Raw genomic sequence first — 25,621 nt, 5'->3', positions numbered from 1 at the left:
TACAGTATTGCAGCATACATCTTTCCAGAAGACTGGGTGGCTTGGATTTTTTCCCCAATGAAATAATGTACTTTTTATTTAGTTTAGCCGAGTTGGTTTTAGTGTAGTTCCAATTGTATATACTCAGGGGTGCGCTCAGGACAAGATTTGTTGGACAAGTAGTTTTTATTTATTTATTTTTCCTATGTTCATTCTGTTGCTAGAAAGACACAATTCAGTTTTGAAAATTGAATTGCAGAAGTCTAGCACATACACAAACATTTTAAAAAGTGTTTATGTGCCACCCCTATCACTTCTGATTAGCTAGCTATGGGAAAAGTTGACCTTCAGTTGGTTACAAAGAAAGTACCTGCTGTTCGCCTTTCAGGGAACAACAGTTTCTTGTCATTGGCCTCTTTCTAGCTCCCCATGCCTTATTGAAGTGCTGTCCTGGCCCCATTGAGACTTGAAGGAATCAGTGCTTAATTATCTGGACCACTAGCTCAGGCAAAAGCCCACACTGAACTTGTCACTGGCCACCTTCAGCGATTGGGCCTTACAGTTAATCATGCGTAGAGCCAGCTCACGCCTTCTCAGATGGCCTCCTGTCTAGGAGTGTGCTTGGACTCCATGTCCATGCTATCCTCTCTGTCAGACGGCAAAGTGCAGAGAACAGCCGCCTGTTTAGAGCTCTTTCAGCCCAACAGAGCACTTACGTTAGTGACGTTCTAGAGACTTCTGGGCTTGATGGCAGCAGCTTCGCAGACCCTTACATTGGGCAGACCCTCTGCAGACCTGGTTCAGCAGCAGAGATGGATCTCTTTGCCTCCCAGGAATCAACCCATAGTAGGAGACGGGGACCTGCTGGCAATAGATGCCTTGGTACACGAGTGGCTGAGACAACTGTTATATACCTTCCCACCTCTCGCCATGCTCAGCTGTGTCTGGAGAAAATCCGGCAGGAACGGACCAAGGTACTCCTAGTCACCCCCTTTTGACCCAGGAGACTCTGGTTTTTGACCCTGATACAGCTCCTGAGCGGATAGCCGTGGAGATTGCCCAAGGGCCGCAACCTGCTCAGTCAGGCACGGGCTACTTTATGGCATCGACCCATCAAGCCTGCAGCTCTGGGTCTGGACCCTGAACTGCTGCATTTGAGCTGTCTGGGGCTTTTTAATAAGGTCATTGACACCCTGCAGAATGTCAGAGCACCATTCACACACTCCCAGTAGGGGTACAAGTGGGGTGTTTTTTAGACATGGTGTCTACCTCGTGGGTTCAACCCCATGACCTGTCTCATGGTTTAGTTTTTACAGGACCGGTTTGACGAATGGAAATACTCCTCTACATTAAAGTTCTATTTTAGCTTGCCATATCAAAATTGACTCGGTCTCCCCAGGAGCTCACTTTCTGAAGGCCGCCTATGAAGAACATTGTTCCTCGCTGGAGGTTAAACATGGTACTTAATGCACTCATGAAGCCTCCATTTGAACCCATGCATTCAGCTGAGCTGAAATATTTATCGCTTAAAGTGGCTTTCTTGCTTGCTATCACCTCCGCAAAGCGGGTGAGTTAGATGCAGGCATTCTCCATTGCGAAAGCCTGCTTAATTTTTACAGAGGCCAGGTTATGCTCTGTACCAATTCTGCATTTTTGCTGAAGACTCGGCATTCCATGTCAATCAGTCTGTGTAACTGGAGGCTTTTCATCCACCTCCTTTCCAGTCTGACAGGGAGCGACAGCTCCGTACGCTCTGCCCTGTGCGGGCCCTGGTGTATTATGTGGCAGGACAAAAAGCTGGAGGCAGTCTGAACAGTTTTTTGTCTGCTAGGGGACTAAATCCCATGGTCAAGCGCTGTCTATGCTGAGGCTGGCCAACTGGATAGCAGACACGGTCAGGACTGCCTATGAGCTGGCCAATTTGCCCCCTCCAGAGAAGCTCACTGCCCATTCCACCAGGGACATGGTAACTACATGTGCTTTATTACAGGGTGCATCAGTGAAGGACATTTGCAATAGAACAGTGTGGGCTACTCCCTGTACCTTTACTAGGTTCTACAGAATTAATGTCATGGATCCTCAAAACCCTGGTTGATATATCTTTTTCAGTTTTTGGGACTTTAGGAGGTAAATACCCATGTGGTAATGGTTATATTTTTATTTCAGGGAACCAGGGTTATGATAATAACCTAATGTTTTCACCACATTTGGATTGCTGTACTGTATGATTAGAGAAAAAAAGAAACAAGCTTATGAAATTGAACTGAAACACTTTCCTATATCCTTGAACGCATCTTGTTTAGTTCCTTTTATAGCATGTTATTAGCAGACAAAGCCATTCACATGTAGTATTACTGTATGTGGAAAAGTAAAGCTATTCTGTTTATTTCTGTAGACTGTGTTAATTAGTGGCCACCTGGACAGCTGGGATGTAGGGCAAGGGGCCATGGACGATGGTGGTGGAGCCTTCATCTCATGGGAGGCACTTTCTCTTATCAAAGACCTTGGTGAGTAACCCAGTATGGTTTCTCATAATATGTAAAGCCAACTATAGAAGAGTCACTCAGTAACAAACAGTATTAATTATGCTTTAATAGTGGGGTCGAGATGATTTGTGTCTGTTTTTGTATTCCTCCTTTACAACACAAATATGTATCAGCATTTTGGGAATATGCATACCCGGTGTATAATGCACACTCAGAGCTGCCTTAGGTTTCATTTTGAATAATGCGTATCTCTTGTGCAATGCAAATTACAGTTTCTCTGGGGTACTGAACAATCTACTATGAAACTATGGTATGAAACTAAAGGAACTTGGGCTTGTTACCTCTCCCCTCTTCTCTTTGTGCAATGTTTGGAAAAGCATGGAAAATAAATGTAATGTTGTTTTAAGATTCAAAAATTAAGTGGTGCCTCTTAAACATTTTTAACTAATGAAAACAAATACAGAGCTTTTGGATAAAAAACAAAACACATTGTAAATGAAAATAAATTGATTTGAAATCTAAATATTGACGTTTTCTTTTATATAAAAAAATCTGTATTATGATGAGAAGCCATTAACAACGGTATATATTTATAGCAACAGTACATATACATAGCAACTGCTGTAAGCTCTGAAAAGCCTTGTCAATCAACTTTCACAACGGGTGTGTTTTCCTCAACTTTCTGGAGATGAGGTTCAACAAATGATGCTACAAACACAAAATTAGTCATTCAAATATCAATTCAATTCTTCAGCAGTATCCCCACTCCAAAAAACAGAAATAAAAGCTGTGAAGCAATAAAAACCTTCAAAACCAGAAGCACATCTACACTGCCATCTGGAAATCAAATGATAAAGATAAAAACCTGTCTTAAAAGTTTAATAAAACACGTATGGACTGGATATTTTAGTTATAGCAGAAAACTGTATAGTGTCCTCCAGGAACCATTCATTATGCTCCCCTGTCGGACATTTATCAACCTTGAGGACAATATTTGTCCACTGCCTTTTATAAAAGGTATTATTATATGTTGTTTTTTAGTTTTACCATGCTTTTCCCATGGTTGTACTATGCACTTACCATAGTTTACCAAACCTCACTATTCTGTGCAATACCTGTGCTTTGTCATGCTTTCTGTAAGGTATATTGGTCCCCAAAAATCTGGATTTTGGCTGCGCCTCGATTAAAGTAACTAGGTATCAGATATGTCTTATAAAACATGCTGAGTTTGAGAAAGCTGATGGAACATTGTATCACACATGTTTGGTAAACAAAATTGCATTTAAAGGGTACCTGTAGTGGTTGTGAATATGAATCATTTCAATTGAAAACATGTTGCTGAAAACTTCTGGTACAATTTAAAGCCCCTGCTCGGCCAATGTACGATGTAAAAGCATTAAAACAATGTTAAGCTCTATGTATTAGGTCTCTCATGACACGACCTGTTTGCTGATGATATAAAGACGTTAAATTTAAAATGCATTACTGACAAGGCTGAACTGGACACCCACATCATTCACAAACTGGAAATTGCCTGCATTGACTCCATGATCAAGCGGCAAGTGAAGGGACCTGCACCCAAGGGAATACCCTGAATCTTAATTACTCATTGTTTGTCTAATTCATACATTATTTTGTTTCAAAAGTCATTGAATTGGTTAATGTAAACCCTATTGGATAGTTAAGAAAAAAAATATATATATATATGTGTGTGTGTGTGTGTGTGTGTGTGTTTCTTGCCAGTAATTCTACAGAAAGGATACACTTTTAAAATATCTCTGAGATCATTTTTCTACATGCAGTATGCAAGCATGTAGCTTTGTGAGTGATTCTATTTCAGTTTTTCTGGATGGAAAGGGGTAGGAATGGCACGCCTGAATACAAGATCTCTTGCAATGTGAACTCAAAGTGCTACATGTGCATCCACAGCCTGGAACTGGACATGACATTTTGAAAAGCCCTCAATGTGATAGATTATGTGAATGCCCACCAATTCCTGCCTTGTGCTCAATATACTTGAGTTTTAAAGTTTATGTCTAAACAGTAATCCACTGTTTTTTAATGCCCTTGTTTAAATTTAGGTTTTGTTTTATTCCTTTCAGAATATTTGCCCTGGCATGTTGTTCATAATGTGAGTCTTTGACTTTTTTGAAGGGAACATGTGCAGAATCTTAATTATTGTACAAGAAAAAAAGCAGTAATATAAATGTGGTCCACACAACTGGCCACCCATATAAAAATATGCTGATATTTAGCCAAAAATATACTGTTGTATCCTTTTCTAAATTAAAAGATACTGAAGTTGTTTTAGTATCATCCCCCGTAAGCAATGCATCCTTGTGACGGTGTTCTACTTGTATACAGTATGTTCAGTATATTATCCTACAGTGTAATGTCACTTACAAGTAGACATTCTTCACAATAAGTTCCTCAGGATATCAGAATCTGGATCCTGTCCATTATACATGTACTATCTCTCTATTGGTCAAGTAAAAGAAGGCTACATCTTGGCAACTGTTTGATTTTGACAAGAAGTTTAAATGGCAGAGCTATTAGCTAGAATATTGTGTTCAGTTCTGGTCACCTCGCTACAAAATGGATATTGCTACTATAGAAAGAGTGCAAAGAAGAGCGATCAGAATTATCTTGCGTTTAAAAGACTGCCATATGCAGACAAGCTAAAATAATTGAATCTATTCAGTCTGAACAAAGAAGACTATGCAACCATCTGATTCAAGCATCCAGAATTCTAAAAGGTATTGACAAAACAGAAAATAGGAGGCACTTTTTTTTTCACAGAGAATTGTTGGGGTCCGGAACCAACTCCCCAGTAATGTTGTTGAAGCTGACACCCTGGGATCCTTCAAGAAGCTGCTTGATGAGTTTCTGGGATCAATAAGCTACTAACAACCAAACTAGCAAGATGGGTCGAATGGCCTCCTCTCGTTTGTAAACCTTCTTATGTTCTTATTAAAGGATGTCTGTTCTAATAGTCTTGGCCCAGCTGCTTATAAGTTATTATGCTCAAAACAAGTTATGCAAACTACTGATAAAACAAATTAATCATAAAAGTGCAATGCCTAATTGAACAAAACCTAGAAATTACATCTTTCTTTTGAGTTCCTCTTTACCGTGAGACATTACTGAAAGCACTGTGCCCATTCTGCTGATTGTGCATGAAAATGTATTATTCAATTAACAATATAAAGTGATAATATGCCTATTGAGGGTGATAAACTGTCTGCTTTTCTGTTTGTAGAGTATTTGTCCAATTAAATTGCCTAAAGTGCTAGTGACAACAGTCTTTATAGAAAAACAGAAAAAGTCTAGCATTAAGATGTTTTACAACTTATTAAATTTGATGGAAACACATTGTGACAGAGAGAACGTGAACCAACATATGAATCCAAATTAACATGTATTTACACTAAAGTAATCCAAAAATGACTACAAAAGATTTAGAAGTGAGTAGTTTTTCGAGATTTACGATTATACTGTATTTACTTTAGTGTAAATACATGTTAATTTGGATTCATATGTTGTTTTTTTCTGACTTTATGTGAACGAAAAGACACACATTTGCCCGTTTTCCCATTGGAAATATTGATATTTTGAAATATCACTGTCCTGGTCACAAAAGCAAAGTTTGTGGGGAATAATAGCCATTTTCTATACTTTTGAGGCATAAGCAATTAGGAAATAACACTTACTACCCAGGAACAAAAATTGTGTTACATAATGTAATTAAAGTGATGGGTTTTTTTGTTTACTGGCAGGCATTTCTTGGAAGGTAATGATCTGAAATCCTACGTCTTGATTGGCTGAGACAGTCTATCTTCATTAGCTTTACAATACACTGGAATATGGTATTTAGAACGTTGCTTTAAGTCCTATTTTCTTTCCTACTGACCTTATTCTCACATTACCCAAGTAACATTACTTACTGTATTGGAGCTTTTGTGCCTCAAATGGTTTGATGAACATGCTTGTATAGGGTTTTAATGATAGCTCCAGATCTAAACAATATATATGGCAAATTGTAAAGGGTTTTGATTTTAACAAACAAACAAAACCAACACTTTTAAATTGCTACTTTTGCCAATAATGCTCTCATAGAGACTGGATACCTTATCCAGTAGCATTTCAGCTTTAAGCAGAGAAAATTTTCAGTAAGATTTTTATTTTATTTTTTTCTACATCTGGTCTGAAGATTTGTTTTTACAGCGTTGTGGTAACATATTGAGCCCACTGTGGACAGCATGAATTTCTCCAGACTGCTGCCTTGCCCAACTGTATGCATCTTCTAAACCATTTTGCCGTTCGTCTGATTTTAGTGTTAACTATAGTTTCTGTTTGGGAATTGCTTTTGTGAAATCTCTGGCTGTGGTCTTTGCAGCTCTAAGCAGCTTTACTGTACAGCTGAATAGTCTGGGGTTGAGCAGGGGCCCCGGTTATCAGGCTGTGCTGCTAGATTAGCAAAATTAGCATCTTAACAAATTACATCATTCCCCATCTTTTTGGCTGATATATATAATCCTGTGGCTGACTGACTTTTGAGACTGAGGAAGAAAAAGTATGTGTTGGCTTGTTTTTTGGCTCCAGTTTGTTTATAATCTTATTTAGCAGCTTCAGGAAGAAGAAAATCTGTTTTCTTTACTTTATGTTTCCACTGCCCTCACTTGAAGCAATATCGATTTTTGTAGGTATTATTTTTTTTTTCCCAGAACACTGAAAACATTGACAAAGCACACTAACAGGAGGTACAGCATATTTATGTAGTATTTCAGGGGGAAAAAAGCCTCCATTACTGTATTAGTGCTGGGTTTAAGTGTTCATACATACACTTGCACTCTTAAAAATACTTTGAAGTGATAAAAAATAAAACATTTTCAGCTCTTTTAAACCAATGAGGATTTCTCTACATGACATTATTGGACACAGTGTTTACAGATAATGGCAACACCAAAGACACGCTGAAGCATCTCCATTTTTATCAGACTTGTTCTGCCATTGTCTTTATCTTGGAAAGGATGTATGCATTCCATAGTTGTAAAATACCTATGTGTATCCAAGAGATACAACAATCATATTCTGTTTACCAGCTTTTTATATGTGGCTTAAGTACACAAGTGGGATTGGCACTGTTTTATTAGGGTTAAATGTGCAGTTCTTAATTAATTGATTTAATGAAAGCTTTTGCAACAGCTGAACATTTTATCACTGCTATTAGAAAATATTTAATGAAGTCTGACTGCAACATCAGTAGGTTTGTTTTGAGAATAATCTTGAAGGTTTACTGGTAAAGGACAATCATAGATGTTTTTTATTCTGTCAGGCCTGCGCCCTAAGAGAACCCTTCGGATGGTGCTTTGGACTGGAGAGGAGCAGGGCGGGGTTGGAGCGGAGCAGTACTACCAGCTTCACAAGGCAAGTTTATTCTGTTACTGGAAAGTACTGAAGTACACAACTTTGTCAGTGACTTAGTACAGTAGTACAGTAAAGTAACCAACTACAAGTACAACTGTATTAAAAATTAATTAAAGTTCACAAATTTTGCATTGTGCTGCAATTGATTGAAGTAATATTGCAGTCAGCACTCCAGATAAGCTGCATAAAGTGTGTTTTACACATAGCAATGTCAATACTAATGCTATAAAAAGTACATTCAAAACACCTATGCGTTTTTTTTTTTTTTTTTTTTTTTTTTTAAGAGTATATACAGTGCCTATAGAAAGCCTACACCCCCTTTGAAAATGTTCACCTTTTGTTGCTTTGTAGCCTGGAATTAAAATGTATTAAAATAGGTGTTTTTTTTTTCATTTATCCACACATCCTACCCCATAACTTCCAAGTGAGAAAAATATTCTAGGAAATTGCAAAAACTAAAATACCTTGGTTGGATAAGTGTCCACCCCCTTGTAATAGCAATCCTACATTAGCTCAGGTGTAACCAATCACCTTCAAAATCACACACCAAGTTAAGTGGCCTCCACCTGTGTTAAACTGTAGTGATTCATATGATTTCAGGATAAATTCAGCAGTTCCTGTAGCTTCCCTCTGCTGGGGAGTGCATTTCAAAGCAAAGACTCAACCATGGTGCTTTCAAAAGAACTCCTGGACAAAGTTGTTGAAAGGCACAGATCAGGGGATGGGTGTAAAAAAATATCAAAGGCCTTGAATATCCCTTGGAGCACGGCCAAAACGATTATTAGGAAGTGGAATGTGTACGGCATCACCAACACCCTGCCTAGATCAGGCCGTCCTTCCAAACTGGATAACCGAGCAAGACGGAGACTGATCAGAGGGCTACCAAGAGGCCAATGGCAACTTTGCCAGAGCTACAGGCTTTTATGGCCAACACTGGTCAAAGTGTGCATGTGGCAATATCCCAAGCACTCCAAAAATTTGGCCTGTATGGTAGGGTGGCAAGAAGGAAACCATTACTCAAGAAAGCCCACCTTGAATCCTGTTTGAAGTATGCAAAAAAAAACACTAAGGAGATTCTGTAGCCATGTGGCAAAAAATTTTGTGGTCTGACGGAACGAAAATGAAACTTTCTGGCCTAAATGCAAAGCGTTATGTTTGGCGCAAACCCAACACAGCGCATCACCCAAAGAACACCATCCCTACTGTGAAGCATGGTGGTGGCAGCATCATGTTATGGGGATGTTTCTCATCAGCAGGGACTGGGGCACTTGTCAAGATAGAAGGGAAAATTAATGGAGCAAAGTACAGAAAAGTCCTTGAGGAAAACCTGCTGCCCTCTGCAAGGAAGCTGAAACTGGGATGGAAGTTCACCTTTCAGCATGACAACGATGCAAAGCACACAGCCAAAGCTACACTGGGGTCGCTAAGGAACAAAGAGGTAACTGTCCTTGAGTGGCCCAGTCAGAGCCCCAACCTAAATCCAATCGAGAATTTGTGACATGACTTGAAGATTGTTGCCCATCAAAGCTCCAATGAACTTGACAGAGCTTGAACAGTTTTGTAAAGAAGAATGGTCAAATATTGCCAAATCTAGGTGTGCAAAGTTGGTAGAGACCTATCCCAACAGACTCACAGCTGTAATTGCTGCCAAAGGGGCTTCCACCAAGTATTAACTCAGGGGGGTGGAGACTTATCCAATTATGATCTTTCAGTTTTGTAAAAAAACCTCATTTAAATGCATGAAACTCTGAGGCACTGACACAACAAAATGTGAAAAAAGTTCAAGGGGGTGTAGACTTTCTATAGGCACTGTATGTGTGTATGTGTGTGTGTGTATATATATATAAAATGTTTATAAACTTAGAAGGTGACTGAAACAAGTTTGGTAGCAGTCTGGACAATTTTGATATGAAAGCCTCATTACACATCATAACTCGCTAGAACTGAGTAATTGATGGCATTCCAGTCTAGTACATATCTAGCCTTTTAAATGATTTATTGAATTTGTGTCTGTATATTGGATTATGAAAAGCAGCACACTGCACTTTGATAATAATGACAAATTAGGACAATATTTTATATGCAGTTTATTAAATGGAAGAAATGCGCCATGATTCAACAAATTAATGGTTTGTCATTGAGCAGGCTGGAAAAGCACAAATGATTGATTGGCCGCCTTTTGCTTCTGAATCATAAAGTTGTTTTTTTGTTGTTGTTTTTTAACAAGTGGGTTTTGTCTTTTGTTGAGCTTGAAAAGGTGGAACAAGATGAGCTGTAATTACATAAGAGGTTTTCTCTTTCATGTACGAAATGTAACCATTACTGAACGGATATTTACCTCCTAAAGACCCGAATCCTGAATACTTTGGTATAAAGCTGCTGTTTGAGCCTGTGACGCAGTTGTGACTCTGAGGGAGCAAAAGCACTGCAGTCACAGATTTCATCACAGCATTTTTCATTTCAAGACTGACCTGATCAGAGAGCTTTGTTCAGATAAGTACAGTGTTGCTATATCTCTCTGTATTTAGCATTTTATGTTTTTACACATTTTGTTCATGACAATTTAACAAATCGCTGTAATAGTTTTATAATTACACGCATTTGCATGCACTTTAGCCTGTTGCTAGTTACGTCCCACTGCGGCCTTGTGCCCCTCATAAAGCCAGCAGCTCGGGTTGCTCCTTCCCATGGACCCAACTGCATAAGTCGGCTGACTTTGTGCTCTCCCCCCAAGCTGCATAGTTCCGGCTGGAGCTTGTTATTTTTCTCGTTTATGCTAATTAGAACTCTACGAGATGTTTTATATTATTTAGGTAATTGTTAAATTTCTGTTTTTTATTTAGATCATTTTTTCATTGTTTTATTTATGTTTTTTTACAGATAGCACTCGCAGGCCTGTCTGTAACGTGGTGCTCCGCACACACTCAGGACCGAGATATTCAGTTCTGCTTGTTGTTGCTTGCAGTCTCAACCACAGTATCTCGATGCCGTTTTGGTGACCAGCTATTTTAGCATCACCATTGCGAAGGCTGTTAGTTCATTCTAACAAGCAGGCTTCCCTTGTGTTGGTACTGACCAAGTGGTTTTGCCAGTGGCTTTTACAGATGGGGATCCCTGTACGTTGCCACCCGTGGCGACTGCGACCTGGTAGACTCATATCGAACCGGTACCGAGGTCACCGACCCGATCCTGATCCAGTACCAAACCAGGACCGAGGTTACCGCTGAACTGGTACCGAACCGACCTGCTATCAACCCGGTGCCGAGGTTACCGAACCGGTCCCACTCGGGTCATGACCCGCCTGGTCGATGTATAAGTATATTGAGGCAACAGCTGTACAACCCTATATTGTACATTGCATTGCTTGCTCCTTGCATCATTATTATTTGTTTATTTAGCAGGCACCTTTATCCAAGGTGACTTACAGAGACTAGGGTGTGTGAACTATAGATCAGTTGCGGAGTCACTTACAACTATGTCTTACCCAAAAGATGGAGCACAAGGAAGTTAAGTGACTTGTTCAACCTCACACAGTGAGTCAGTGAGTGAGCCGCGATTTGAACCGAGGACCTATCTATGCTTGTGAGCCATGCAAGGCCAGTCTGCCCATGGAGGACAAGCACGGCAGGTGCTCTTAATACTGGTTAATCACAGGTTCTGCATATTTTGTGCCCCTTTCTCCAAGCGCACGCTTGAGAAGAGGTTATCCCGCAGTTCTAAGGAACATTCCCTTAATCCTGGTCAGCACTTTCCCCCATCACCCTCTCTTAGCTTCAAGGGAGAGCAGACGACACACCTGAAAACCATCTTTACAGTCTTCCTCATCCTCCTCGAGCTCTGCCTCTCTTTCCCTTTCCCTGCGGAAGAGGAAGAAGATACTCCGTTCTCCATAACAGGAGCTGGGGAACTACTAGGAACAGACTCATTGGCACACCAGTGGCCAGCATCTGTTAGACTTGTCCCATGGAAGTTATAATCCTAATTTTTCAGGACATTTTTGACAAGAGGAAATCCCCCTCCATGTTAAAGGTCTGTCTGTCAGCTATTTCAGCTTGCCGTGTCAAGACTGACTCAATCTCCCCAGGAGCTCACTTCCTGGCGGGGCAATTTTTGAAAAGGGCTTGTTGGCTTCGTCCACCTATGAAGGAAATTGTTCCTCAATGGAGGCTAAACATGGTGCTTAATGCACTCAGGAAGCTGCCACGATTTGCAATTCTATTTTAAATTCTCCCTATAACTGTAATATAGCTTTAAATCCTGTGAACAAGCCTTCTACTGTAATTGTAATCTTGTTTTAAATCTCACAAACAGAGTGTCCAGTGGAAATGTATAATGTGCTGCCACTCAATATGTGGGCTTAAAGTAATCAGAATGAATCAGGGATAGATACTAGTCAGGAAGGACATTGCCCAACTCCACGGAAAGGTTGTTTGTTTTAGTTTTTTTTGTAGTAGGTTTAGTTTGTGAATTGAGTAACCATGTCCAATGTCTTTCCTGTGTTTTCTGGTGTCTATTGGTTATACACTGATTGTATCTTTTTTTTTTTTTTTTTTTTTAGATTGGGGGTGTTTTTTTAAGTTTTTATTGGGTAAAACTGAAAATCAGAAGCCCTAGGTATAAGACATCAACATATCTCACTAATACTGACATGTATGAATAACCCATGTTACTATCTTCATATATATATATATATATATATATATATATATATATATATATATATATATATATATATATATAGATAGATAGATAGATAGATAGATAGATAGATAGATAGATAGATATAGATATACTCCATAGTGTCAATTATAATGAGTTCAAGTAAAGGGCTGACTAATATGAATTGAACTGGATGTAATATCAAAATATTATACGTTTTTATTTATGTATGCATCTTTTAATGCATTTTATTGAATATGTATGTGTGTGTGTGTATATTTTTTAAATGAATAAAAAATATAATTATAATAAAATAAAACAAGGCCATAAAGATGGCTTGTTGATATGAAATAAGGTGATTACATGTATCCTTCATCACAAGACTTATTAAGCATAAGCATATTTTAATTAGCTTTCCTCAATCAGAAATTAAAAATGCATAACAATGGCTCATCCCAGGGTGTTAAATGCTGTAATGGAATTATAAAAGATTCTCAATAACTGTTTAGTTCTGGTCATTTCTTCCTTCTACTATAGTCCATTGAACATGCTTTTCTTCCCTAAATCTAACATTCTGCCTTTGTAATCAAGCTAAATGCAGCTTATCAATTATAAATTGTAAGGCTCTGCTGCTACAAAACCATTAACACTTTATTTGTCTGATGTAGTCATCCAACTTTTTTGTGTTTGCTTATTGTTTGGCTCTGTTGCAAGAATTTTTTAAAATGTAATCTCAATTCTGAGTTGTCAGCCAATCCTCCATTTTAGTGAGCTACTGTATACAACATTGAGCCTCCAGTGTGCATATGTGGTCACCATGGTGATTGTGACAGGATAGCATCGTGGCCCAGACTGGTTACCAGCAGGAAAGAGAACCAGAGACAGAAAGCTTCAGTTTTGCACTTTAAAAATGCACTTTAATTAACAAAAACAAACAGGAACAAATAAACAAGGCACGAGGGCCAAAATAAAACAGGCTGCGTATTCGCCTTTGCTATAAAGTTGTAAAAGAGTATTCACAACCACAGGATTTCTGGCTCTTTTTATATATGTGGCCACTCCCCAGTTAGGACTCAATTATCTAATGGTGAATAACCACACCTGATTTAACCCCATCCCTGCCAACCTTACATTCCCATACACAGAGAAAAATTAGATTTTAGGGCTGTCACCCTGCCACAGTGATATTTATTTGTTAGTTGTACTGATTTAATTTACGGCTGTGGCAGTGATGCATGTTACTTTTAGTCATAATCATAGTATAACTTCAAAACATTTGTCTGCTTCATTTATAAGAAACAGTAGTGTGATTTATATAATCTGTTAAGTATTGTATACTGCAAATGCCACTGAGAAGTGAGATGTGGTTAGTTTGACAGGAAAGGTCAAATTATGGAAGTAAGAAATCTTCTGCATTAAAATTCCTGTCAAACTTTAAATGTATTTCAAGAACTGTGAGTGGATTTGGCAGGTTTGTATTTACACTACCATTTGAGTCTGCATGCACTTTAACTTGTTTCCAATTGAGCAATCAGGCATGACAACCCCGCATTGTAATGGACTGTGAGCTTGCCAGTTAAGCATTTACAAATACTACTATTGCTGTCCATACTTAATGGAAACTTGTGACAGGAAAGCAGTGAGACAGAGACTCAGAAGCCAGGGAACTGCAGTACAAAGTGCAAACGTGCACTTTAATAAACAAAAACTTTAAACAAACAAAATACATGAACAAAGTAACCAAAAAACAGGCACACGTGAGAAAATAAAGTTTTAAACGAACACAAAAACATAGGCTGGGCATTCGTCTTCACTACTTAAAAAACACAAAAAACTGTTCAGACTGGGCAGAGCCTTCATTGAACTTTACAAAAACAACATGTGCAGAAACACTGTAAAAAAAAAACACAGTGTACACTCAACAAACTCCTCTCTCCAAATGGAGCCCTGGGCTCTCCTTTTATGCAGTGTGGCTGATCCCAATTAGCACTTACTCATTCAATCAAGGAGCAGCCACATTCTCACATGTTTTTGGCAGGGGCAGGAATTAACCTTATTCCTTCCAACCACCACCAAAACACCATAATATTTATAGTCAGAGCTCTTACTCTGCCATATATCCCTCCCCTTGTGCAAAGTACACTTGGCCCCAACGGCCACCTCCCCCTTAAAGTCCCAAAAGTCTCAATGGTCCTCCGGGACCAGAGGCAGAGGCAACTGTGGCGGCGGCAATGCTGCCAGTGGAGGTGGTCTCCTGACCTTCCCTCCTTCTCTGGAGCCAGCAGAGCCTTCATTGAACTTTACAACAATAACATGTGCAGAAACACTGTAAAAAAACACAGTCTACACTCACCAAACTCCTCTCTCCAAATGGAGCCCAGGGCTCTCCTTTTAAGCAATGTGGCTGATCCCAATTACCAAATCATTTAGAGGATGGAAAATATTTACAAGATGTTTATGTTTACAGGTTGAGTGAATACAACTTTGAATTTCATGGTTACATTTTCATTTTTCCATTCTCCTTTTTTATTTGAATCATAAACTTCTAATAGCATACATATTTCATGCAACAGCTTTGCTGCTTTTCTTAAATGAAAGCTAATTCATTATGCAACAGATTGCCTTGATCTATAATACTTCATTAACTTACTTCTTCTGTTAAGGTTTCCAAGCAACTGAGGGTAAAATATAGAAACATTGACCAAAAAAAGTAAAACACTTGAAAGAACATCTACCTAATAAATCAGGCAAGAAATGGACAATTCTCCTCACAAATACAATTTCAGATATTGATTTGCTGTACAGCATGTCACATTTCCTTCTTCTGCCTCAATCCTGTCATAAAACTAAAGCACAGGGAGCAAATCATTGCATATGATGTGGCATCAACTGATCTACTTACAGTTCAAACTCGTGTGTCAACCATGAAAGGGTATGTGTCTAATCTCCTATTCTTTCCATCAGCACCCACAAGCTCTGCGAACTTGGAAGCCTTTAAAGACCAAACTAAAAAACCCTTCTGGCTTACCTGTTGGTGAGCAATGAGGACTGAGATTGGGAGCAATTGATTGGTTAAGCCCTTGGAAATGCTGTTACTGCTGTGTTCTTCAAACCAGTCCGTGACCACTCTGGCATACATGTTATAAGGGTATTATTATCTGGGTACTAGGAGTTTGCAGTGATGCATTTTGAAGTAACATTACATTTCTAGTACTAGTCTGAACATAATGCAACCTGTACTTCAATGCAATATAAAATACTGTAAACTATAAAATCAAACCACTGAAGCACACAAATGCATATCTCCAAGATATAGAGAGTGTTAGCAAATGCATAGAGTGTAGGCAAATGGTCACAATAGAGTTAATTATTTCCAGTGTGGGTCCCAAGCCCATTTTTTCATTTGGAATCAGAATTACAGTGCCGATAATAACTACAGTAAAGTATTGCTCTATTAATTTAGCATGCGCCCATCAATGCTCAGATCACCAGTTTGAACATGTATTGTATGATCTCAGAAACATTGAAATAAGTGACTGATCTCAACATGGCTTCTTATTTTCTCCTTTTGACAAATATGACTAACCTAACAATTGTTTTATTTAACATAGGTGAATATCTCAAACTTTGACCTGGTAATGGAATCGGACATAGGCACATTTACACCTCTTGGCCTTCAGTTCACTGGGATCGACAAAGCCCAAGCAATCATGAAGCAGGTCATGATGCTGCTGCAACCTATCAACGTCACTGGCCTGTCCGAGCATGGAGAGGGAACTGACATTAACTTCTGGATGCAAGGTGGCGTACCAGGTAGGACTGCATGATGAGTTCACCTTAGTTACTTTTCACAGATATTTAGGCATAATATGTCTTTTCTGATTTTTGTTTTTAAACTTTAAAAAGTTGAGTCTTCAGAATTGTTGATGGCCTGCATATATATATACACAGTATTACATTTTTTCTACAGCAAAGGAAGAAAGAAATTATAATAGATAACTTCTGACGACTGGGTTAATGTAGCATTTGTCATGGATGTTTTTTTAAATGTGTGGCTTGTTCTAGACCTGTCTTGAAATCAACACTTTTCTTGATATGAAAAAATGAATTAAAAAGATCATCCATATTTGCCGTTTAAATATCCTGTAGTTTGTGTTCTGTATGATTATTTTTGTTTCTACTTTGAACATTGTTTGCCAGTCTTACTAAATATTCCAGCAACAACAAAAAAATCTTCTGTTGGAATAGTTAATAAACATGGAAAATAATGTAAACACAGACAATGCAGACACAGCCATAGGAATGATGGGGAACACACCTTTAAACAGTATGCTATTCAATGTAGATGGTATAAAGTTATCAACAACGAATAGCCATCATCTTTATATACTGCTTGGTAGTGTGGCTGGACATCACAATGTGATTAAAATGTGTCATTATTGGTTCTTAGATAAAACGTTTTTTTTTTTTGCATTTGTTAAAAGTGGCAGGTTCAGCATTAAATGTTGCTCCTTATGCAATTAAAAATGTAATTGAGGAAAAGATAATGTGAAGAAGTGAAGCGGTGTCTAAATTGTGTCAAGCATTACTAAAAGAAATGCCACAGAATTTAAAAACAGTAATTATTGCTTCACTTACAGTTTTGAATTGTTTCACTAACTTTGTAGTGAAAAGAAGTACATTTTAACTGCTAATCAGTTTTGTGACAGAAGACTGAATTGTAAATGTTATGGCTCCTTATTTTATAAGCAGGCCATACTGTCAGTGTCTATTTAAATTGCATTTTTTAATCTGCATACACAATATTAACCGTTCCACATTATTTTGCTTAATGGCGCAACACTTTGTGGAGCCCAGAAATCAACCTCTGCATAATTAGTTGTCATGGATACTGAGAGCAGGAGTTAAGTGTACGATGTTCAAATGGAACCCAGAATGTTCTCCTCTTCATTATAAATATATGTCATATGTGTGTATTTATTTTTTAGATATACGTTTGGTGAGGGATACAAAACATTATTAAGAAGAGGTTTGTAGAAGAAGTGTGTTACTGTTTTTTATCAAAACATGATGCTGGTTATAATGAAATGCTGTTAAGTTAGTCTCCACCACAGGAGCACCTATGATATAAATAATCTTATTGGAACACTGTATAGTATGTTTTCAGCAAGCTATAAGGACTGGAGGGTGGTCTCTCATTCTTCCCCACTTACTGCCTTTTTGATCAAATGTGTTGCAGATACAAGGGAGTACCCTGAGAAAGATGGGATATAGATACCGGATATAACGTGATTCACATTTTTACATTTCTGATCATGGAAAACGCTAAACCAGACTTATACATTCTTTGAACACATTTTATTGCCAAAAACCAAAATACACATTTTCAATAATTATTTGAATCAGAACAGTCCTATACTAGAGACATTAGTGATACGCTCATGCATTCACTGTTGAAATGTTATCAGTGGATTAATCAGCAGCACCAGCGTCTTGAAAATGATGCAGGAAGATTGTACTAAATCGTGTCGGAAAGTTCAGGAATCTGATCTGTGACGTGAAAGGCATCTCCACCAGTCACTTCTGAAACTGTTATCAATCCTTTTTATGACCACCCCAGAGTAGGACTGAGGCTGAGTCAGAGTTTATTTTACTGAAAGTGTTGCCATGTATTTTACAATTGAATGATGTGGATTCTCGGTTCAGGGATATCAGCAGTGCAGGACATCAGCAAGGAAGCACAGCGGAAAATGAGACAACAAATGTACATATGAACAGAAAACTAAGCAGTAGAGTCTTAAAGGGAAGTTTCAGTCAAATTGTATTTATTTTACTATCCCAGCTCCCCTGGCTAACTGTGTGCTTTTTCTCTATTAATTCATTTTCTATTAAATTATTAGATGTGAAAAACATTTGCATCATTTTAAAAAAATTGACACTGACCAAACTTAGCTTTGTGCTGAGAGAGAGAGAGACACAGACAGGTGCTGTTTATTGTGAGTATCCGTGTTTTGACCTGCTGTTTGACTACCTGAATTGATACCTGACCCCGACCTTGTGTCTTTTGGAGCGTGTTTATTATTATAAATAAACGTCCATCAGGTGCTGTCCTGATTACAAAGAACACTGTTGTATGGGAGCTTATTTTTACAAATTTCTGCTACTGTTACATGCGCGCACATTCACTCCCACACAGTAAATATATATGTACTGTATGTATATGAAAAGGCGCTAGCAAGAATTAATATCGACTCCTGAAGAGCCGAGCAGCAAAGGAGAGAGTGTGAGCTTAGCCACAACAAGGTACTGAATCCCAGGGAAGGGACGGGGAGAGCTGCAGGCTTCGCAAAGGCCACAGGGCCACGGAGGGAACTTAATCACAACCCAAGATAAGAATTGTCACTAAAAAAAAAAAATTATTTCAAAATATGAAATGAGAAAAAGTGAATTAATCAACTTATCAGTTTTTTTGTGACTTAAAGTCAGAGCTCACTCCTTCCTCAGGCAGGATGAAAGAGAAAATGACGCTGAGCCTAACGCGTCATTTGCATTTATCTCCTGGGGGCGGAGATGGCATCTGATGCATAAAGCAGCAGCTTTGATATAACTGCTCAGGTAATTCGGGTTTTAAGAGGTTATATCCCATGAGGTAATGGTTGCATCTCGTACTTGATTATATGATTATATTATATGAGGCTGTGAGGAATCATTTACATCTGAATTTTTCTAAATAATCTTCTGTTTTTTTTTTTTTTTTTTTTTTAACAGCAGTCTGTATTACTATTCTGTAATGTCACTTGTCTAGCTTAATGTAGCCGTGGATGCTTTTTTGCTCATGGTAATTAGGTGTACTTTCCCTTGGAAATCAACAGAGTGGCATCTATCAGAATATAAAAAACAGTACTGAAGTGATGTGCTGATTATTCAGCCATTCAACAAGGCAGTGCTTTCCATTCAAACTAAATGATGCAAAAACGTAATTTAGAAACCTGTCACATTTGTATTAATCCTCTGTGTAACAACAGCAGTCACAAAGTACACATATCCTTTATTAAAATGTCAAAAATCGTGCATGATAAGAAGCACTGCCTCAATTTAAGATGAGTGTCAAGAATTTATTAGGCAGTAATGAGCAGCTAAAATATTTGCATGACTGTGTCACTGAGGCTGCCATCCAGGACTGCTTGCACATACAGTAGCCCACAAAAGTATTGGCATCCTACACTTTATAAGATCATTCAAGAAAACATGTTAAATAATCAAACCTGCTCATGCGACCACCTTTATTTAGCAACCACCTGGTCTAAGTGACCACTTTAAATTCCTCAATGATGTTTGTGATTTTATTTAACTCTATTAAGCAACCACTTGTCTAACGTGACCAGTGACCATAATTCTGTTACCCAGTAACAGACTCAAACCTGTATTAAGCACCCTTACACAGGGCTATTGTTATAAGAAAAATATGATTTTAAATGGTACGTTCTAAATTCAAAGGAATACGGTAAACATTTTAGCAGTCTTTTATCCGTAATTAATAAAACAGCAGCGCTCTCTTGTAAAGGAAGAGAGAAAACGTGGCGAAACAAAAGGGCCTCCCTAGATGACAGAATTAAAATTATGTAAACTTGTAAAGACACTAAGTGCCAGAAAAACTGCAGAAAAATTAGACGTTTTAAATTAAACTAGAAAGATGCAGATACAGCATTTTGAAATGGAAAGTAGGGCTTGAAGTTTTAGGTTTTTATTTTTGTTTTAAAAGCACTTAAGAAATGTCAAATATTTCATCATGAGAAACCTTTACATTAAGACTGTACAAATGTAATAGAACTAATATATATATATATATATATATATATATATATATATATATATATATATATATATATATAATATATATATATATATATATATATATATATATATATATATATATATATATATATATATATATATATATATATATATATATATATATATAGTCTATTGATTAGTATGATTAAAAATCATTGGGCAGTAATAAGTCAATAGCCAGAAAAAGAGGTAACTATTTCCAACATCTGTTGAAGAAGAATGTTTTGGCAACACAGCAGATGGTGGTCAAGACAAAGAAATATGGAATACCAAAATCCACAATAAGAGCAATAATCAAGAAGTACCTCAGAAGAAGTACAACTGAATAGGTTTTTCATCTTTGTTTCCTGAACTTCAATCCACAATATATGTGCAATGTGACATTTAAAAAAACATTTACTGGCTAGTTACAGCTTGTATTATGCCAGTTATGATTTACCACATACATACTCCTTCGGTGTCATTTTATTTCTGTACATTATACCACTGTTTATTGTATTGTGAAACCAAATCAGCGGGTTTTAGCTGTAGAGACAGGGCCTCCCTTAATAATGTTATGTTACACCTGGACAAATAGAAAATTTAATAGAACATTGTCTTAGAACTGGGACCCGTGTGCTGCAGCGTTGTATTGAAATAATTTAGCTTTAAGGTTAATTACTAGCAACTGCATCATCCACCTTGATTTTATCCTACAGTTAAGTAGAGTAGACGCCTACTTGTTTGTTGCCAGTCAAACAGTTACAGCCGAACAGTTATTAAAAGCCAGTGTATCAGTCTGGTCACTGGGTGAAATTAGTATGACCAGGAGTACATATAATTAATTCAGAAGGGTACCACTGAAACTGACTGGGAAAATGTCCAGCCTGCCACAGAAGAAGGTTAGACAGAGGAATGATAAGTGGGACTCTTGTATTTTGGAGCAAGGTTGTGACTGGTGTACTAAAAGCTAAGGCTCAGCTGATTGTGTTATTGGGTTATGTGGAAACCTCCCTGTAAAGTTAATTGATTTATATTTCTATTACAAGTTGTGAACAGGATGGCTGTAGTGGTGACGTCAGACCCGGAAGAACACAGACTCCAAACAGTGATTGGCGGGTGAAACTGAGCCACGGACGTTCTGTATTTTATTAAATGATAAAACAAACAAAAGATTTAAAATAAATAAAGGGCATGTTGGCCAAACAATCAGACAGACAAAACAGACATGGACGAACCCAACAAACAAGTACCGCACTGGCACTTCCAGCGCGTCATAGCAATTGTTTTCGTTTTTAATTCTCTCCTAGCTCCACCCGTTCTCCACTAACGAAAACACAACCCCAAGTGAGTGCTTTGTGCATCGTGCATCGTGCATCTATATATACATAAACACCAACATTAACCCCCTACATACAACAGAAAACACTAATAAACACAAAGGTGCGGGCCACTCCGCCACACAAGTGTTTATTGACAATAAATTACAATTTCAATAACAGTTACTGATGATTAGACAGATGGGCATTGATAGTATGTTTCAATTCAGCTAACTTGTATTTTGTTTGGTTATTTTTGTTTTTTTCTTGGAGACTAGTGGTACACAACCTGGGGTCAACATTTATAAACAGAATGTTAATAATAAAAAAAAAAAAAAACCTCAGTGTTTGGCATTGGGAATAAAGCTACTCAGTTTAGCGAGAATGAGAAGGTGTGGTTTTTGTTTCTGGCTACAGGCTTTCCTAAACGTACTGCTTGCAGTCTGTGTGTCTCCCCATCAGCATAGTGCAAGATGCCCAGCGGTGTCATTGTTATGAATTTAGTTGAAATATGGTGGGGTTTTGATTATCGAAATACATCTACAACTGTAAAACCCAAGCCACCAAGGTGACTTTATATGTAAATTTCTAACTGCTTGTATCAGTTTACAAATCTGCTGCCACTGACTGCTAATATCTCATAAACCAATCCAGCTGGCAACTTCAAATTTTCAGTGTTGTGCAATTTCCATGTAGAATTTCCATGTGCAGAATGTAAAATGGCACCTATATTGGGATCATGTGACTTTCCAGATGATAAAGACCTAAAGCTTTAAGACACTGTCTTCATACTCGGTAAACAGCTATTTCAGCTTTGATTGTGGGTAAAGGAATAAGTAACCCTTTAGTGTCAGATATTTTATAATGCTGCTGTTGCAGTTGTTTCTTAGTTTAGAAATCTACCATTTCACTGCCACATCGTTTCAATCTTTAGACTTATCAATGATATAGATATTTTTCACATATCCAGTTTATTCTTCCTGTTTACAAACCATCCAATCTGATATCTGATATGGCATTCAACTTTGATAATGTCCCAAAATGCTTCTTTTTGTCTTGAAAAGCACTGTGAAATATCATTAAGTAATGCAGTACTTGACTGTGACTTGCTGTTGAGAGCTTCACAGTAGTGCCACTCTAATAAATCTTGCTTCTATTTGCATACATTATTAATCAAGAAAAAGAAACACATTTTAACCCAAAGGTCAGAGGCTATCAGTTATTGCTTTTTGGAAGGTTTGGTATTTTAGTGAAGAAACACTTCATACATTTGGGATGGGCCACCAAAAAGCTTTGTTTCCCTTTGGAAAGAAGACTAATTAATTGAAAAATGTTTTACTTAACTACAAACAGACTCTCGATTTTATACAGCTCTTAAATCATCTACTGTTCTTTACACTTACATGTGTGGAAAGGAATCCTAGATCTAAGCCAAATGTCAAAAAGGGGTGTTCCCCGAAACACTAGAAAATCTGAAAAAAAAGATTATTTTTATACAATGGATTTGTTCACAAAGAGGTTTTTTTGAGTTATTTAAGTAATTATTTTTTCAAAGTATGTAAATAAAGTACAGTTTGATGTTCGTGAAGCTGCCATAAACTGTGTAGACTCTTGCTGGCTGCCTTGAACTGTCTAGAATAGTTTCGTGTACCTCAAATTAAAACATTCTTCAAAGCTTTGTGAGTAGGGCCTTTGGCATAGAAAATTTCGCAGTCCAGGTCAGACTGAATTACTATTGCATGAGGTGTGACTTTTGGATTACTGTACTATTGTACAGTATTAGGTTGTGTTGGTTGTTTTAATATACAGAGTGCCCCAGAGGCAGTGTCTTGCAGTATGTCATGCCGATTACGATGTTCTCTGTTAAACTGGGCGGCCACACTGTTGACTGTTTCACCACACATGAAAATTATATTATTGTTCCTCTTGCTTAAAGACATTCTATTCCACTTGAAATGTGCTGGATGCTGCAGACAATGTTCTTCATGTTTTATCATAAGACAGTATTTATCACAGTTATCACAACGAAACCAGCTGCAAGGATATGTTTGGAAAGTAAACTCTGTCTCTCAGGGCAATGCTTGGTGCTAATTGGTTGAAACACTAAATGCAAGCTCCCACTGGCAATGCTAATTGTTGAAAAAGTTGATTCATGACATTATGGTGCAGGCAGTGCAGATCTATCATGCTCATACATAAACTAAGGTTAACAAGATAAAAATTGTGAGTGTGGGCTCTGGGGATGCGGCCAGACCCCACACTGTGAAATGTATGTATGTGAAGTGTACCCGCCCCAGAGCATCTACATATGGTGGGTGGGCGAAGGGTTTCAACCCTAACAATTATGACTATGATGAGACATCCTTGATATCGTTCATGTGTAAAATGACTACCAGACAGGCTGCTTGATGCAATGAGATACATTTTTTTTTTTTTTAATCCAGCGATAATAATCTACAAAAACATCAACAAACTCTTCATTATAGCACAATATCAAATAGTAGAGGCATTATCACACTGGTGTAGTTGTACACATGTTATAACATGTAAATAGCATTACCCAAGGCAGTTATGAAGCTGTAATTTTAAACAAACATCCATAACTTTAAATACTTAAATCTGAATTCTAAGATAGAACTATGTGAAATTAAGTCAAGTAGGCAAACAAGTTGACTAGTGGCATCTTCAGTGTACTAATTAAGAACTGTATTTGTAGGCATTTTTATACCAGTTAGTAAGGGGTAGTCCCTCCCTATGAGAGCTATGTGTGAACAGCTCTGCTAAGGGTGGGTGATCAGGAGTTGGGTAGAGGTTAATGTTAAAACCTTGCCATTTTAAAAATAATCTACAAAGTTACAGCTTATTTGAATTTATAAAAAATAACCTTACAATGTGGCATCCGTAGAATTTTATTGGAAAGAAATCAAATTTTGTTTATCTTTTTTTTTTTTTCCTAGGAGCCAGCCTCCACGATGATGCAAGTAAATATTTCTGGTTTCACCACACTGAAGCAGACACTATGTCAGTCCAGGACCCTGTCCAGATGAATCTGTGTTCGGCTGTGTGGGCTGTCGTTTCCTATGTTGTTGCTGATTTGGAGGAGATGTTGCCAAGGTAGTGCAGAGAGGGCAATATGATTTATGCTTCTCTGTATGAGATGACACACGAGGGTTACAGCTGTGAAGGGATTATTGCATGCCAAATCAAATGATTTTTATTGTTTTTGTTTGTTTCTTTTACCTCAAATCACATTCCTTTTACTTAGCAACTGTTTATTTGCAGTTTTACCTGATGCACTTCTTCTTTGTGACAAAGATTGTTTTATAGTGTTTTTTAGCTTGTAAAAATATAGTGAATAAAGACACTGTATTCTCTGGGTTTGTTTGTGTGTGTGTGTTCAGTCTAGACACCCTGTGTAATTGACTTCATTGGTGCAAACATTTAAAAGTCATGCCATTCAGCTGATCTATTCAGCACAAAAATAGAAAAATTGAATTTGAAAACTGCAATGTCCTGTGCTTCATTTTTACATGAACAAATAGATAGAGCTCTAAACAGCAACTTTCCCCTGCAGCAGCTTTGTGTTGCTTACTAGCGTTTGTTTCCAAAGTAGAAATTCCCAGTGCCGCCTCCTCCTAAGGCTACTGTAATTCTAATTCTACTGGAATATTTTATTTCCTTGTTCTCCACCATTGGAGTCAGTAGTATCAAACCCCTTTAGAATACTCTGTGTCTGAAGTATCTATGTTATTCTAGGGGAGAGTTATGTACCAAGGAGGATTGTAGAAAGTTTTTTAGTTCTTCATGCCTCAGGCTTTGAAGTTTTGGTTACCGGAGAAAAAGCTTTGCTCGTAGCCCATGACTATAGCATGACTATAGCAAAGAGGGAATATCTCTTAAAAGTGTAGAAAGTTAAAG

At 37.8% G+C, this 25,621-nt stretch overlaps 1 protein-coding gene across 2 annotated transcripts in view; it reads left to right on the top strand.

Annotated features, from left to right (window-relative positions):
* LOC121314958 (carboxypeptidase Q-like) overlaps positions 1–25,077 on the top strand; it is a 147,101-nt gene extending 122,024 nt beyond the window's left edge. For both annotated transcript variants that reach the window (XM_041248757.1, XM_041248758.1), the window contains exons 5-8: positions 2,375–2,486; positions 7,801–7,892; positions 16,163–16,364; positions 24,661–25,077. In XM_041248757.1, coding sequence (XP_041104691.1) covers positions 2,375–2,486; positions 7,801–7,892; positions 16,163–16,364; positions 24,661–24,821 — 567 coding nt within the window. In that variant the 3' untranslated portion in view covers positions 24,822–25,077. The remainder of the gene's footprint in view (positions 1–2,374; positions 2,487–7,800; positions 7,893–16,162; positions 16,365–24,660) is intronic.
* Positions 25,078–25,621: the final 544 nt, after the last annotated feature.

The sequence above is a fragment of the Polyodon spathula genome, chromosome 4 (assembly GCF_017654505.1).
Source record: "Polyodon spathula isolate WHYD16114869_AA chromosome 4, ASM1765450v1, whole genome shotgun sequence".
Classification (NCBI taxonomy): Eukaryota; Metazoa; Chordata; class Actinopteri; order Acipenseriformes; family Polyodontidae; genus Polyodon; species Polyodon spathula.
Note: the sequence above shows the minus strand (reverse complement) of the source record. Positions and strands in the feature narration are given on the sequence as shown.